The sequence below is a fragment of the Amia ocellicauda genome, chromosome 4 (genome assembly GCF_036373705.1).
Source record: "Amia ocellicauda isolate fAmiCal2 chromosome 4, fAmiCal2.hap1, whole genome shotgun sequence".
In the NCBI taxonomy this organism is placed as follows: domain Eukaryota; kingdom Metazoa; phylum Chordata; class Actinopteri; order Amiiformes; family Amiidae; genus Amia; species Amia ocellicauda.
The window spans coordinates 37,087,390-37,102,627 of NC_089853.1; the positions used below are offsets into that span (position 1 = coordinate 37,087,390).

The following is a 15,238-nucleotide window of genomic DNA, read 5'->3' on the forward strand; positions in this document are numbered from 1 at the left end:
TATTCACGTAAAAAATACAAACATAAAATTTTATGTCCTTTTATTATAAATACATATATTATCGGATTTGTACAAAATAAAGCATACTTGTATTTAGTGTTAAATGAAAAAGCATGGAAAATACAATAATTGTAAAAAAATAAAGAAACTTAGTCATAAAAAATAAAATGTATTTCAAAATTTCTGCAGTCAGGACAGAGATTATAATATGCATTTCAACACCAATGATATTCATCATTAATAAGAATAACCCTTAGATTAGATTCAGACAAACTAAAAGATAATTACAAATAATATTTTTTTATTATTATAACTTAAAAAATCATATATATGAGTATTTAAATAAATTTAAATTTAAATAAACCTTCTGACAGAAATTAATACCCGTGTTTTCCAAGGAGCTTGCAAAGCTGATGGTTGTATTGTGTCTGTGCAAGAAGTATGTCACATATTTCACCACAACACCTGTGCAGACAAGATTTTTTCAGTGAGTGTTACTTTAGGATTAAGACATTATTATTTGTCAATTATTTGTCGCTACTGTAGGCTAATTTCATTTTGAACAATTTGCAAGGAACTAATTATGTATTATTATTATATATATATATATATATATATATATATATATATATATATATATATATAGATAGCATTTTTTCCAAAGCTAATGCAATGCTTTACTCATTCTGTAGAGGCACTTGGTTCACATTCAAGTTACAGACCACAGAAGCAGGATAATGTCTAGGTGAGGTGCATTTCACTTGTGGTGGGCTTCCCTATTTCTCCCCAAACCTGAAGCTATTCTTGGGGGTCTGTGCACGGTAGGGCTGCGGGGACAGCAGTAGGGGGCTCTTGTCTGTCAGGGACTCTTGGGAACCTGCCCAGCTTCGGGGTGTCAGGGGTGAAAGGTCAGGGGAGAGCTTGAAGTGCTTCTGGCTGGTGGGAAGGTTGAGGATGTTTGAAGTTTGGGATAGGGTGACAGAAGACAGTGGGGTGGGGGGTCCTGAGCTCCAGGAGTCCCCAATAGGCCCGTGCTCCTCTGCCTCCTCTCCGGGGACATCGAGCACCTCCACCTGCCTGGCCAGGAAGGTCCCGTCGTTGCTAGGGGATGCAGAGACACCCCTGCCCAGGAGGCCTCCCTCCCCAGTTGCCTGGGACAGGTGGGGCACTTCCTGCCCTGATCCCTTCTCTCTGGTTTGTGGTCCAGATGCACGCAGGCCCTGGATCTGCTGCTGGAACCTCAGCTTGGCTGTACATTTTAATGGATGGAAAGGGATCTCTTAAATGTTCTTCTATTCAGCTACAGGTTTTTATAACTATTCATTTGTTACTAATATATTAACCCTTAGGAACCCAGCATGTCTTTCATATAGCAGAGATTCCTTTACAAAACATACATGGTGTATGATCCTTATATTTGTCAGATGCCAAAATTGGCAAAAACTGCTTTAAAATATATTTTAGTCTGTAAGCCATACATTTATTTTATATGATAGAAATATATGATAGAAGTTAATCCCCATATATTTTCAGACATTTCAATAAATACATGGATTTAAATCAAATAAATCTATATTATATCTGTAAAAAATATTTTTAACATACAAAAGGGAATAATTTAGGTATATGAAAGATATAACAATCATACCATCATCTACCACATATTAAAATATATATAATTGTTACATATGGGTTGATAAATGGCGATCATATATTTTTGTCAACACTGTTAAATGATTTGTACGTGTATGTCACACTGAGTTCATAACAACACAAAAATCTACTGTATTATATATATATATATATATATATATACATATATATATATATTAAACAATTTGCAGAAGATGCAGCTGTTGAGGCTTTGTGGCTCTGTGTCCTGCATTTAATTAGTTGACTGGAATGAGAATGCAACCCAATTCCTCATTGTCATTGCATGGGCAATCAGCCAATTAGAAAGAGTGATGCCTTCAAACTTTGAAAAAGCTGAGCTAAAGAATGCTCTTTTAGTTCTGAGCTCTGAGCTCAAGGAGGATATGCAATGCCATTGAAGTGCTTTAGCGGTTTCTTTTTATTATGCCTTTAATATTTACTAAAGGATTGGTGAGATTTAAAAATGAGAAATCTCCACATGAACTTCCAGACTATCATGGCTCTTAACAAGGTCCACATATATGCACAGGATTATACATAAATATTTTGAGGGTTGTGGGGAAAAAAGCTTATGTGATTTAGGTGGTTCTTTTCATTTTAAATGAATAAGCTGTGGGATGCATTTCAATACAATCATTCTGAATCTCTACCCCAGTGCCAGTATTCAAATGTGAAGACTATATTCAGCTCAATGGAGTAGTTGCTGCTATTTTTGCTTGGTGAACATAAGCTTTGTTCCTTTATTTAGGACAACTGAAGTAGTTTGGGTCCCGGGGAGGTCCGATCAGAAAGCCTTTCCCTCCAATGGCTGACTACCAATCAAACAGACTGCACTTCAATGTGCACCCAATGTACTATCCTTACCTTTCAGGAGATTTTCATTTCTTTCTTTAAGGTTTTCCATTTCGGTGTTCATGGAAGTCATCTAGGAGAGAAGAGGGGAGGAGCCCAAACTTTAATGGTCAATGGTGCTGAGCTGCTATAATCTTAAACCTTGGATGGATCTTCCATTCAAATAATTCCTCATTCTAAATTGTATATTTTAACCATATTCTAATTTAGAAAATGTACTGGATCAATCTAAAAGCATGCATTTTTTTCTATGCATCTGTCTTAAGTTCTACCCACACCAGTTTTATTAAACTATAAATCAAACCAGATCATAACAGTCCTCAAGGTTTGGGAGCTATGGAGTGAGAAGCGAAGTAGCTGCTGTAGTCATGTGATTTCACCGGAACATGCGTCTCAGTTCCATTTGTCACAATCTGGTTTTGGGAACAATTCCCACTTTGGCCAGTCGGTATCTGAATCTAAATGTTGCAAATTCCTGGCACACCCTTTATTGGCTGAGCATGTTGGATTTGTTTTTGACCTAGTCCCCTGAAGCGGATTACAAAGACAACTGTGCTACAATAAATCTGTTGATCAGATGTGTGAATATTATTTCCATGTACAATGTGCCAGATGGCTTTTGTAATGACGTATCCCGTCAAGCTGCATGTTTATGGTATATCTGCTGCCTACAGGATCAAGACAGCATGCTGAATGTGTCAGCCGTACTGAGCATAATGGTCATTGCAATAACCTTTGGTCAGTTTTATTCCATTACATACATCTCTCATGCTGACTTTACAGCTTTAAACGAACAACTGTAGAAAGACTCCTTATGTTTTTTTAAAGGTCAGTGTTTTACTACTGGTTTTTTTCCACACATCTAAGTAAATCTAAATAAATGTCAAATTGAGGAGTGAATCCAGGGATCGCAATGCAGAGAATAATAGTCTGAACCCTGCTCTGTTTGCAAGCGGTTCTCCCTGACCTGGTTTTAGTATTTTTTTCCATCCCTGTTTTTATTTGCGAAACATAAGTACTCTGTGCAGGGCTCTCTATCCCATGGGACAGTATGTTTTGTACACCAAGTCCACAGATATAGAATTTACATGTTACAGCAAGATAATATTAACTTGTTTAGTTGTTACCACAGTTCTATTGAAATTTAAGTTTAACCCAGTTTTTTTCTGGGGGCACATCGAGTTGTGCAAATAGGGCTTTTGTTTTGGCTGAGCTCTTAGTTACTTAAGTAATCCTTTAACTGAGCTATTGAATTCATGCTTTGAATTGATCTGCTGAACCCAGCTGGGTGGAAATAAACATGGAATTGCTGTAATGTAAAAACCCACTGACCATATCTGTCCCAGAAACCTTCTATTTCCCATGACAGCCAGTCTCCCTACATTGTGTTTTTATTTTGTCCTTTTGTTACCATCAGCAGATTAAGGACCACAATGTTTAAATTATATCTTTCTCTAAACAAACCTAGTCCTGATTAATCAAAAACTCCTGGAAAAATACAATGGATAAGTAATGCTAAAAAAAGCAGTTACCAGAAAGGAGGGGGAAGGGAAGAAGTGTCACAGAATGACACAGAATGATAAAAAGTTGGTGTTAACCAAGGAGGTTGTTTTAGTTTTAGTTTGTGATTGAAAAATGGTAAGTTTAGCTTATAGTTTTCATATCAAAGGAAAGAGAGGGAGGATAAAAATGCCTCATGAGTACAGGTGCAGGTGTGTGCAGGCACCTTGTCCGTTTTGCAGCGCAGCTCCTCTCTGAGCCTGTTCACCTGCTCCTGGAGCCCCTGAAACTCCCTGTACTCTGGTGCCCCCTGCAGACGCTCTCTCTCCACCTCCAGCCCCCACCGACTCCTCTCCTGACTGCTGAGCGTGTCCAGTGCATTCTGGAGGAGGGTGGGAATATGTGAATTCAATTAAAAGTTAGAAGAGCTTCATAGTAGCATCATCTAACATACACTGAAGGGCTGGTCCACAAAAAACAAAGCTGTACCTTTCCAGGTTCATTTATTGTCAGAAGCCACTTTATATTATTGATACATCACAACTTGACAAGAAACAAGTTTGTATTGCGCTTCGTGGGCAGGTCAAAGTTCTGATTGGGTCTAGGCCGAAGTGCAGCCAGGTGCTGAAGGTTTGTCTTCATCAATGGCTGATGGCATTGTTCCCCTGGAAGGAGCCATCGCCTTTGGGGGTAGAAATTAAGCATTGCTATATGTTTTTAGTCCAGCATGATCCCCAGCTATACACAGCTTCTTCCTGGTCTCTCAAAGAATATAAGGAGTCCCTGTCCCTGGCAGCCAAACATCCTCAACCTGCTCCGTCGAACACCACTGTCCTGGACAATTCACAGGACAAATCACTGCTGGGAGTTAATGTAGTAGGAATTCATTTTAAGTGATCTGCTGTATGTAGTCGTACAATAACTGCTCACCTTGATGACCTGTGATTTAGGAGCCCACTCCTGCAGTGAGCTCTCTCCTCTCCGAGCTCCAGGTAGCTTGTCATAGGCCTTGCCCAGCTGCTCTCGCTCTTTAAATAGACTCTTCAACTGGAGGCAAAACCATCTCTGTGTTATTTCCCACATGTGCCCATACCAGACTGGGCTATTCTCATTAATAAATATAGGTGAGGCTGAATCTAAATCATCGTGCTTGACTTGCTCTGTAACAGCAGTTGACGTCTTCTGTCTAGCACGATGCCAAGACATCAAAGGCAATTTAACCTCAGCCTCTAGTTAATTCTCTGTGACGAATAATGTGTGTCTGCTGGCGCATGGGTTGTTGTGTGAAGAAGAACAATGTCCCCGCGGGGTAACAAAGTCAGTGAAAGCTACAGGCCTGCACATGTTACACAATGTGCACTTGGGTAACACATCACGGCTGACTCACTTAATCAAGAGCAACTGGCTGAACAGACACACACATATTTACAACCAATAGGAATATTCTCTCATATTCTCTCATGGATATTGCACCATGTCACATTACACACCCACGGCTGGCTGTTGGCAAATTATTACATAATACCTCATGAGGTGTCTAGGGGTCAGTATCCACTGTATGCCTGTCACATTTCCAAAGTGTTTCTGTAATATAAAGTCAGATGTTTAACTTTCTGTGCTGTGCATGATTGGAGCCATAGATGGACAGGCCTGTACCTGCTCAGTCACTAGCTTCCTTTGTCTCTCATGGTCCGTGTTCTCTGGACGAATCTCTTTTTTTATCCCGGGACCCTTTATCTTTGCTGGACCCTGCGGAAAGACAAGCCACAAACAGTGAGCCTGTACTGACAAGCGGTTACTGAAAATGTATGTATGGATGGATTGTAATAAGTACATAGATGTTGCAGTGAATGTGGTAAACACAAAACTGAATGCACTCACTATCAGAAGCTGTTATAAAGACACAGCACGGCAGGATAATTACGTCAGTGTCAATGGGGAAACCCATTCTGGGTCCATTTTATGTTCTCCAGTAGAAGCCGGACATAATCCACAATAGCTCCTCGAAGGGGATGATAAGAGAGTATAGTGGAGAAGCACAACATCCGTGAACTGTGCATTTGGTGACTCTGCTGCTGCTAAGATGAGCTCTCTGTATGGATCAGGGGGCAAAATACCTGTTGGGTCTCCTGCAGATCCTGCACTGCCTGGTCTTTCTCCTGTTGCAGCTGAACACACCTCCTCTGGCACTCTGGGACAACAAACACACTCAAACTGTAAACCAGTGGTTGCGATGCAGGGACCGCATCGTTCAAATTGCTTCCCCCTCGTCCCTGGATTGCCTGTATTCCTGCAGCCCTGAACAAATACATACTGTACTTTAGATAAAGGTCTGGCTCGTAAGTGCAAAGGCATCCCAATGTGCCAAACTTGCAATGCTTTCTTTTTGAACTATGAGGTTCTGGGGTTGTCACATTGTCTTCCTTATATATATACACTCACCTAAAGGATTATTAGGAACACCATACTAATACTGTGTTTGACCCCCTTTGGCCTTCAGAACTGCCTTAATTCTACGTGGCATTGATTCAACAAGGTGCTGAAAGCATTCTTTAGAAATGTTGGCCCATATTGATAGGATAGCATCTTGCAGTTGATGGAGATTTGTGGGATGCACATCCAGGGCACGAAGCTCCCGTTCCACCACATCCCAAAGATGCTCTATTGGGTTGAGATCTGGTGACTGTGGGGGCCAGTTTAGTACAGTGAACTCATTGTCATGTTCAAGAAACCAATTTGAAATGATCCGACCTTTGTGACATGGTGCATTATCCTGCTGGAAGTAGCCATCAGAGGATGGGTACATGGTGGTCATAAAGGGATGGACATGGTCAGAAACAATGCTCAGGTAGGCCGTGGCATTTAAACGATGCCCAATTGGCACTAAGGGGCCTAAAGTGTGCCAAGAAAACATCCCCCACACCATTACACCACCACCACCAGCCTGCACAGTGGTAACAAGGCATGATGGATCCATGTTCTCATTCTGTTTACGCCAAATTCTGACTCTACCATCTGAATGTCTCAACAGAAATCGAGACTCATCAGACCAGGCAACATTTTTCCAGTCTTCAACTGTCCAATTTTGGTGAGCTTGTGCAAATTGTAGCCTCTTTTTCCTATTTGTAGTGTAGATGAGTGGTACCCGGTGGGGTCTTCTGCTGTTGTAGCCCATCCGCCTCAAGGTTGTACGTGTTGTGGCTTCACAAATGCTTTGCTGCATACCTCGGTTGTAACGAGTGGTTATTTCAGTCAAAGTTGCTCTTCTATCAGCTTGAATCAGTCGGCCCATTCTCCTCTGACCTCTAGCATCAACAAGGCATTTTCGCCCACAGGACTGCCGCATACTGGATGTTTTTCCCTTTTCACACCATTCTTTGTAAACCCTAGAAATGGTTGTGCGTGAAAATCCCAGTAACTGAGCAGATTGTGAAATACTCAGACCGGTCCGTCTGGCACCAACGACCATGCCACGCTCAAAATTGCTTAAATCACCTTTCTTTCCCATTCAGACATTCAGTTTGGAGTTCAGGAGATTGTCTTGACCAGGACCACACCCCTAAATGCATTGAAGCAACTGCCATGTGATTGGTTGATTAGATAATTGCATTAATGAGAAATTGAACAGGTGTTCCTAATAATCCTTTAGGTGAGTGTATATCTATATGTCCTTACCTTCCAGCCGTGCCACTGGTTCTTCTAGGGCTGCACAGCGGGAACACTTAGTGCTGTCACTCCTGTAGGTTTGTCCCTCCTCCAGCTCCCTCTGCTCTGCCAGCTACACAGCAAAAAATCAAGGTCAGGTTCATGTGCATTATAATGCAAAGAATTGTGCCTACACGGCATCTGAATTAATCTGCTATTTGCTTTATTTAAATTTCCCTCAACAGAACTGTGTGCAATGCAAAGATTAAGACATTATAACTGAGATAGTCTCCAAAATTATGTGGATTTGAGCTCCCATTTCAAAGCTTCCAATTTGACTATGGACTGTATGTAGCTTTTGGAGGAAGCAGGATTTCATAGTGGAAAAAATCAATCAATCCAATTTTCATGGTGAACCCTTGGAATGATACAAAGTGATACTACTTTATAGCAACACATATGGAGCTGCCTTATCATTCCCCTTAAAATTAAACTAAAAGAAAATATTGACCTTAGAGGAAATTACCACCTTTAGTTCAAGAGAGGAAAGTTTTATCTCCATCTCAGTTTTCTCTGTCTCCCTCAGTCTCTCTAGCCGCCTCAGAGCTTGATCCCTGTCAGACGGCAAAACGTATTAAAAGTGTCAGCTATACGAGACTTTGAAATCCTTAAAGAGCTCTGCTGGGAATACAACAAAATATGAAGATGTACAATAGGTTTTAGAATACATACATGGCCTACAATAATGTAATCAAGATTTAATTTGAAGTAATTACATACATACCTACATACAGTATGGAAAAGATATTCAATTCACAACATTATTTAAAAACAAAAGATTAAATAACCTTGCCAATCTGTCTGCATTTCAGTAAAATGGCCGTAGCAGCAGTAATCAAAGCCTTGCATACAGTGGCCAAAGCTTAAATGCTTCCTGAAATTGATTCTCAAAAAAGAACCAAATCCGTGAAACGTGTTTTGTTCCAAACGAAGCACAGCCCAGCACATACGAGGAATAGCAATATCCTAAAAATGTCTCCTTGTGTATGCTAGGCTTAAGGTATTGCCTTTGTGATGTTTTGCAGAAGCTGCGGGGTGACAGGCCGACAGCCGAGATTGGACACAGGGTAGGGCAGAGACAAATTCACCTAAACAGTGTCGTTTTTCCCCAGGGGGCTCCAGCTTAAAGAACACATTACTGTAAATTTCACCCTGATTGGGTTGGAAAGGGATACTAATTCCTGTCACAAGGGAATGCAGATGTAGACAGTAATCCCACTCAGATTGTCATTACAGCAAGAACATTGAGGTCTGTTTCCTTTCCAAAAACTTGCCCACCTGCGTGTGCCAGGAACTGTCCGGCAGTTGTGTAAGTCCGCACTCAGACGTCTGTTAACCAGATGTACATTAATCTTATCCTTTCATCAGGAATAATATCAGTTCCCATTATCAAGTGTAATCATCACATTTCCTACAGACGCAGCCCCTCGCTTTGCTGTTGAAAAGGCAGAGGAAAAGTCTCGCTATTCCAGTTCATACATACACATTCCCAGACACGCACACTCCTGACATCCAGACCTAAACACAATCCTGCTGTGTATCTGGGTGTTTTCCTAATTGAAAAGGTGATGCAACCTCAGTAGGAGAAACAAAAGGTCAAATTGAACATAAAAACTCTGAATCACTGGTCTAATTTTTATGTGGCCCTTCCAGCTCAATGAAAGCCATTCTGCACACATGAAGAAAGCAAGAAATCAAGCTGAAGATCAGCAAACAGATGCAGCTAAACTATGTCCAAACTGCCTTTTTAAGATTCAAAAAGGAATGAGTCAGAGACGTCTGAGATGAACGAGGCTCCAACCAGAGTCAGAACAAATGAATTACAATTGGAGAAAGATTACTGCCAACATGCAGTTTTACAAATAACGCAGACAAAAAAATCAACATGTCAAGACTGTCAAGGCAAAAGATTAGTGGCACACAAGATTACCCAGCATTCTCAGAGGTAACGACACAGGCCATTTTTAATGCTCTGAGTCAGAGGTCAAGGGAGCTGGTCCGGACTTACTTCTTTGCCAGCTCCTGTGCCTGCTCTGCCAGCTCTTTCTCCAACCTCCTCATCTCACTGCTGCACTCAGACACCTGCCAGGGAAGAGAGGGGTGGTGGGGGAGTCATAGTGAGTGCCAGATGAAGTGTGAACCACTCAACACCATCTAGCTGGCTTGGACAGAAATCAATAATTTAAATAGTGCTCTTCAGTATTTCTGTTTTGTTAAAAGCCTTTTGCTTTGATGACTAAAACTTTTCTAAGACACCAAAACATTTGACACTGACACGGCACATTCTACATTTATTGTGGAACTCTGAATTCTCTGCCTGGATACTCGCCTAAGTTGATTTCATTTATATTAGCTTAGATAGTTCCTATCTGTACTTGTGTAAGATGGCGTTGGTTGTCCTGTACAGAATGTTTCTGTCGTCAAAACTTCCGTAGGAAATATACAAACTTCTTGCTTAAAGAGCACTTTACTTTTCATTCATCCAATGCTCATTCTCTTGATAGAAATAACAAGACCCTGAAGAAGACCGGCCAAGATGGTAGACTGTTTCCAACCCTTTTGCCCCCACCGCTCTGTAGATTTGCTGCCCCATTTTAAGCCACAGTTTGTGTTCTCTTTTGAAAAAAAACATCCTCAACCCTGTCACGCTTCTGTATACAGCTGATCCACAGGAGCAGAGTTGGGGCAGAGAGTCCCACCTGTCCTCGTGCTGACTCCAGTTCCTGGTGCTGCTCTTCCAGCTCAGAGTCTCTGGTCTTCAGGACATCCCACACCTTCTGGAGCTCTGCCCTCATCTGCAGCAGGTCGCCGTCCACTTCCTCCAGAGAGGCCTAGCACAGGCACACAATGACCTTCACATAATCTTCACACAGACACACCAGGAGCCACACACTACCACCGGCCCTCAAAGGCTGCACCAGTGTATGAGTTTCCCAAACAGATATAAAGGTACAAGGTCCATCTCTACATATATTGGGAAGCAATTACCAGGATCCAAATGATCATGTCTCTTACTAGTTCCCACATGATCTGCTTCAACCACCATATGACTGTTCAAAACTACTCTATGTTTATTTTAATGTTTTAAAAAAATGTAATGCCCATAAAGGTTTAAGTGTACAGATGAGCTGATGTCAACCTAAGGCAGATACCTTTGGGGCTCTGGTTATGGCTACTAGTGGTGTGATTGTGAAAGTCTACTCGAACGCTCAGAACACCTGCTTCTCACCTTGATGTCTCCCGACTGCTTTGATTTCAGCTCCTTCAGCTCCTGCAACACACACACACAATGTCGGCTTTCAATAAACACTGTATTTATATGAATCAGGCCAAACTGATTTAGAATAACAGAAAGTGTTACACCTTCACAGCACAACAGAGTGGCATCCCAATAGCTAAAGTCTTTAATGAGAATAACCCCACGATTACTGTAGTGTGTCTTCTTCAATTAGAAGCCATGCTGGTGAGGTATCCAGACTTCTGAATCAAATAGTGCTGCTGCCAGTCACAAAGAAAATATCCAGAGTAAAGACTTCTTCTAATTTTTCATTATTCCACACGGACATCTTACCAGACATACCAGACGTAGTTAGTAGCAGCAAAGGCTACAATGAAAAAGCTTTGCCTGGCCACTGAGGCATCAATAGTTCTGAAGCTGTATAGATGCCTTGAAGCATTGAGATCAAATGCATATCCCCCCATTTCACGAGTCATTCATTTAAACCAGTGAAAAGTAATTGGTTGTCCATTTCAATCGATGACAGCTCAGTTCCCATTATCTGACGGAGAAGCGACATGTCCCCCTCGTTATAGAGTGCAGAATGTCGTGAAAGACCAGAAGCTCCCTAGGACACTGGGAGATTGATCTGGTATCTCTTCCCCACTGCCGATCAATAGTTCTGTGATTCCCATTAGACTGCACGTCCTGCACCACTCTCCATGAGTTGCTAATCTGTGAACCTATATAACAGTCCTCTCCAGAAGGTCACGCTATCTGCTTGCATGTGACTCTTTTCAGAGTTTATCTGAACCTGAGAAAACATTCAGGATCCCAGATGAACTGAGTTAAGACAGGGGCTGTAAACTTTGGAAAGTCACTCCAGAGAACATCTTTACCCTATTAACACCTTTATCTAAACCAATTCACATACACACGCGCACACACACAACACACACACACACACACACACACACACACACACACACACACACACACACACAGCTGCGTGACAAATGTACAAGGAACAACAAAGATAGCCTGACAGCAGAATGTACAGAGTGCCTCTTTGACGCCAACCTGACACACACACTCTGATGGGTTTTGAACTTTTGGAAAGATTTTAACAATTGCGGTGTCAGTTAACACAAGGGACGCCTACCGCCTGCCAGTATTGGTGACTAACCAGAGCTGCTACCCACTCATCTTATCACCCCGTGGAGTCTTACACATCAGTGCCTGCCTGGGTCCATCTTAAAGCTAGCACGATGTACCTTCAAATGTCCTGAGTCACACACTAAAGCCTGAAACATCCAAACACTATTAATTTAATTGTTTTTAACACTGGTTTAACATAAACACATCACCATTTACCCGGCCTCTGTATGTGACTTATATGTCATGCTGGGTTCCTTTGGGTTACTGAGCTCTCACATCTTTCATCCCACGGGCGGTTTAGAAATGTAATTTGTCAGAGTTTACATTTTATTCCCACTTTTTGATTTGCTATGAGTTTTTTTTAATGATGTCTTGCTCAAGAAAAACAAAAATCAGGCTGTTCTGTGGTTGTCAAAGGGAACGTAATGGTGAAAGCTTTGTCCTATAATAATTACTACAAAAACCCTAGCAGATGGAATAAATGAAAGCTTAGGCAATATCTGAAGGATCTCTAGCACTGAGTGATCTCTGTCCATTACTGGAAACTGAGTTAAAAACATTCTTTGCAAAAAGAGAAACAAAACAACAACAACAGCAACAGCAACAGCAACAGCAACAGCAACAGCAACAGCAACAGCAACAGCAACAGCAAGCTCACTGTACTGGCTGTATGTGGACAGATCATTACATTATTTGTCATTTAGCAGACACTCTTATCCAGGGTGACTTACATTTGTACCCATTTATACAGCGGGGCATTTACTGGAGCAATCTAAGTGAAGTACCTTGCTCAAGGGTACAACAGCACTGACCTAGCCCGGATTTAAACCCACAACTTTCCAGTTATGAGTCCAGAGCCCTAAGCACTACTCCACACTGATGCCACTGCCTCTTATGAGGAATAGGAGTTCAGGGGTCAACATCCAATGTCCAAATCAAAGTTTGTATTTAGTTACAGTTTGTGATGGTTAGGGGAGGCAAGACTTAAGCATTCCAACAAACATATAAAGAACCAGTACACATATTGTGAGGATTTGTCACATAAGGGAAACAAGACACATGAAGAGTACCAGTACCAGTACCAGGGGACAGGGTTTCTGCAAATCCTATTCTATACATCCTAAGGGTATGTACTACTGAATACCGCACAGGGGCAGAATGATGTATTTGATAAGGATAGGGTGCATATGACCGCTCACCGCAGTCTGGGATTGTATGATATCCTGCTGTTTCTGGTGCGTGGAGTTTGAATCTTCTAACTGCTTCTGAAGGTCGGAGACTTCAGCCTTCAGCTCCTCCAGTGAGAGACCCAAAGACCTGCAGAGACAGAAAGATATTCAGACATAGCTGTTGTAGAGAGATATGGCTGTACTGGAACTGGTACTCTTCATGTGTAACTGTTTCTGCTGTAGCTCAGCTTTAGCTCCGCTACATTTCGAATACTACAGAAACCTGTCTCATATCTGGTCAAGACAAACAAGTCTGTGTAACTGTCTACACTGGAGAAACTGTTAAATATACCATAATGGAAACTTGAAGTGAATGGAAATTCAACAGACATCTCAAAATAAATATACAAATAGACAAATGTTTTTTGTTTTGTTTTGGCATTTGCTTTTATAAATGTAACTGCCTTGATATTGTACTCTGCTGTAAATAACATGATTTCACTGGGCAACTGAGATCAGCAGGGACATGTAACAATATAATTCTTGTTTGTTTTCTGTCACACATTGTCACACAGTTACTTGGCCTTTCAGTGACCATAGACAGGGAAAATTAAATCCACATTCAGCAATGCAGTTCCAAGACAGATTGACTCAATAGGCTACCATCAACCACAGTAATATACCAAGTATATAACTTGAGTTGCACTGCATTACTAGTTCCTAACTAGAAAAATATCTTACACATAGGAGCTCTGCAGCGCTCACTGAACCGATAAAACAAGAACACATAAAGATTCCTTGAGAAAGCAAAGTGGGCAAGAAACATTATTAAACTATTCCTGATTTTGTAAATACACTCCTGTACTAAACCCACATTCACATACACAATAATGGAAAAAAACACCTTTAATCAGATCAAACTAAACACACCTACACCCCCAAACATTATCTGCTTGAATGCAGTTTGAACTTTCACAATACGCAAACAGAACAAACCACTCACACACACACATACTCAGAACACATGTAGAAACTGCAAAACATGCCAGCCACTCACCCTCACACGAACAAACACACAAATGTGAAACATATGCAGTACCCCCAACACATGCAAACCGCAAGCACACACTAAATCACAGGCAATATAACTTGACAACTGAAACATGCTCAATATCGAGGGCAATGATGGGGTTTATACCTTATTTGTCCCAACCCTGGTGTGCTGTCTAGTTTTTACTAAAGAGCCAAACATCAGGAATGCCAGCTTATGCACCTCAGCTTCCACAGAGGTGATTTAAATCTGAACAGACTTTACTTACTCTGTAATCGTGCCTTTGTCCTGTTTTGGCAAATCCATCCATTGGGTTTCTAAAAACAAGAAAGAAAAAGAAAGAAACTGTACAATTAGAACAATATTACAAAGAATCCTTTACTAAAAAGTGAAGAAGGTTAATATCTCAATATGTGGCCAAGCAAAATCGCTTAAGGTACTTTGCAGATTTCTCTCTACAGAATTTACAGTGTCAGTTCTGGAATTAATTTGTGACTTAATGAAGATATGAAGTTAATATAGATCTCCTTCTTGCTCTCACATCAAAACAGACCACCTTTTAATTTCTTCCCATGATAACTTTGATCTCTGTGTTCCTTAATTTAAGCCATGTTGCCTCTTAATGTTAGTCACTTGACTAACATTGGTTTTATTGTAAAAAGAGAAGCTTTGGAATAATAATGAAAGAAAATAAAAAACTGTGCTCTAAACATTAGCTATCCACATGTTTCACATCTATTGGAAGAGATAAACAAGGGCATAATGACTAAATTCCAGTATCTTAAAAACAAGATGGACAATAATTGGCTAAAATTGGGAGGGACCATAATAATTGACTAGAGGAAAGTTAAGTAATTGTTAATTTACAGAGTTACAGATTGCTAAAGGAGTAGTCAGATCAGGTGTTGATAAGTAAGGCATGGCTTTTTAGGC

General features: G+C 40.9%; 1 protein-coding gene across 1 annotated transcript in view; it reads right to left on the reverse strand.

Annotated features, from left to right (window-relative positions):
* Positions 1-659: 659 nt before the first annotated feature.
* The window catches only part of LOC136748347 (myosin-7B), a 33,180-nt gene continuing 18,601 nt past the window's right edge, over positions 660-15,238 (reverse strand). The window contains exons 17-29 of the mRNA XM_066702020.1: positions 14,574-14,622; positions 13,285-13,402; positions 10,940-10,981; positions 10,410-10,541; positions 9,719-9,792; positions 8,180-8,264; positions 7,681-7,783; positions 6,123-6,196; positions 5,662-5,754; positions 4,936-5,052; positions 4,232-4,387; positions 2,518-2,578; positions 660-1,249 (exon numbers count right to left, since the gene is read on the reverse strand). Of these exons, the coding sequence (XP_066558117.1) occupies positions 777-1,249; positions 2,518-2,578; positions 4,232-4,387; positions 4,936-5,052; positions 5,662-5,754; positions 6,123-6,196; positions 7,681-7,783; positions 8,180-8,264; positions 9,719-9,792; positions 10,410-10,541; positions 10,940-10,981; positions 13,285-13,402; positions 14,574-14,622 (1,577 nt within the window). The 3' untranslated portion in view covers positions 660-776. The remainder of the gene's footprint in view (positions 1,250-2,517; positions 2,579-4,231; positions 4,388-4,935; positions 5,053-5,661; positions 5,755-6,122; positions 6,197-7,680; positions 7,784-8,179; positions 8,265-9,718; positions 9,793-10,409; positions 10,542-10,939; positions 10,982-13,284; positions 13,403-14,573; positions 14,623-15,238) is intronic.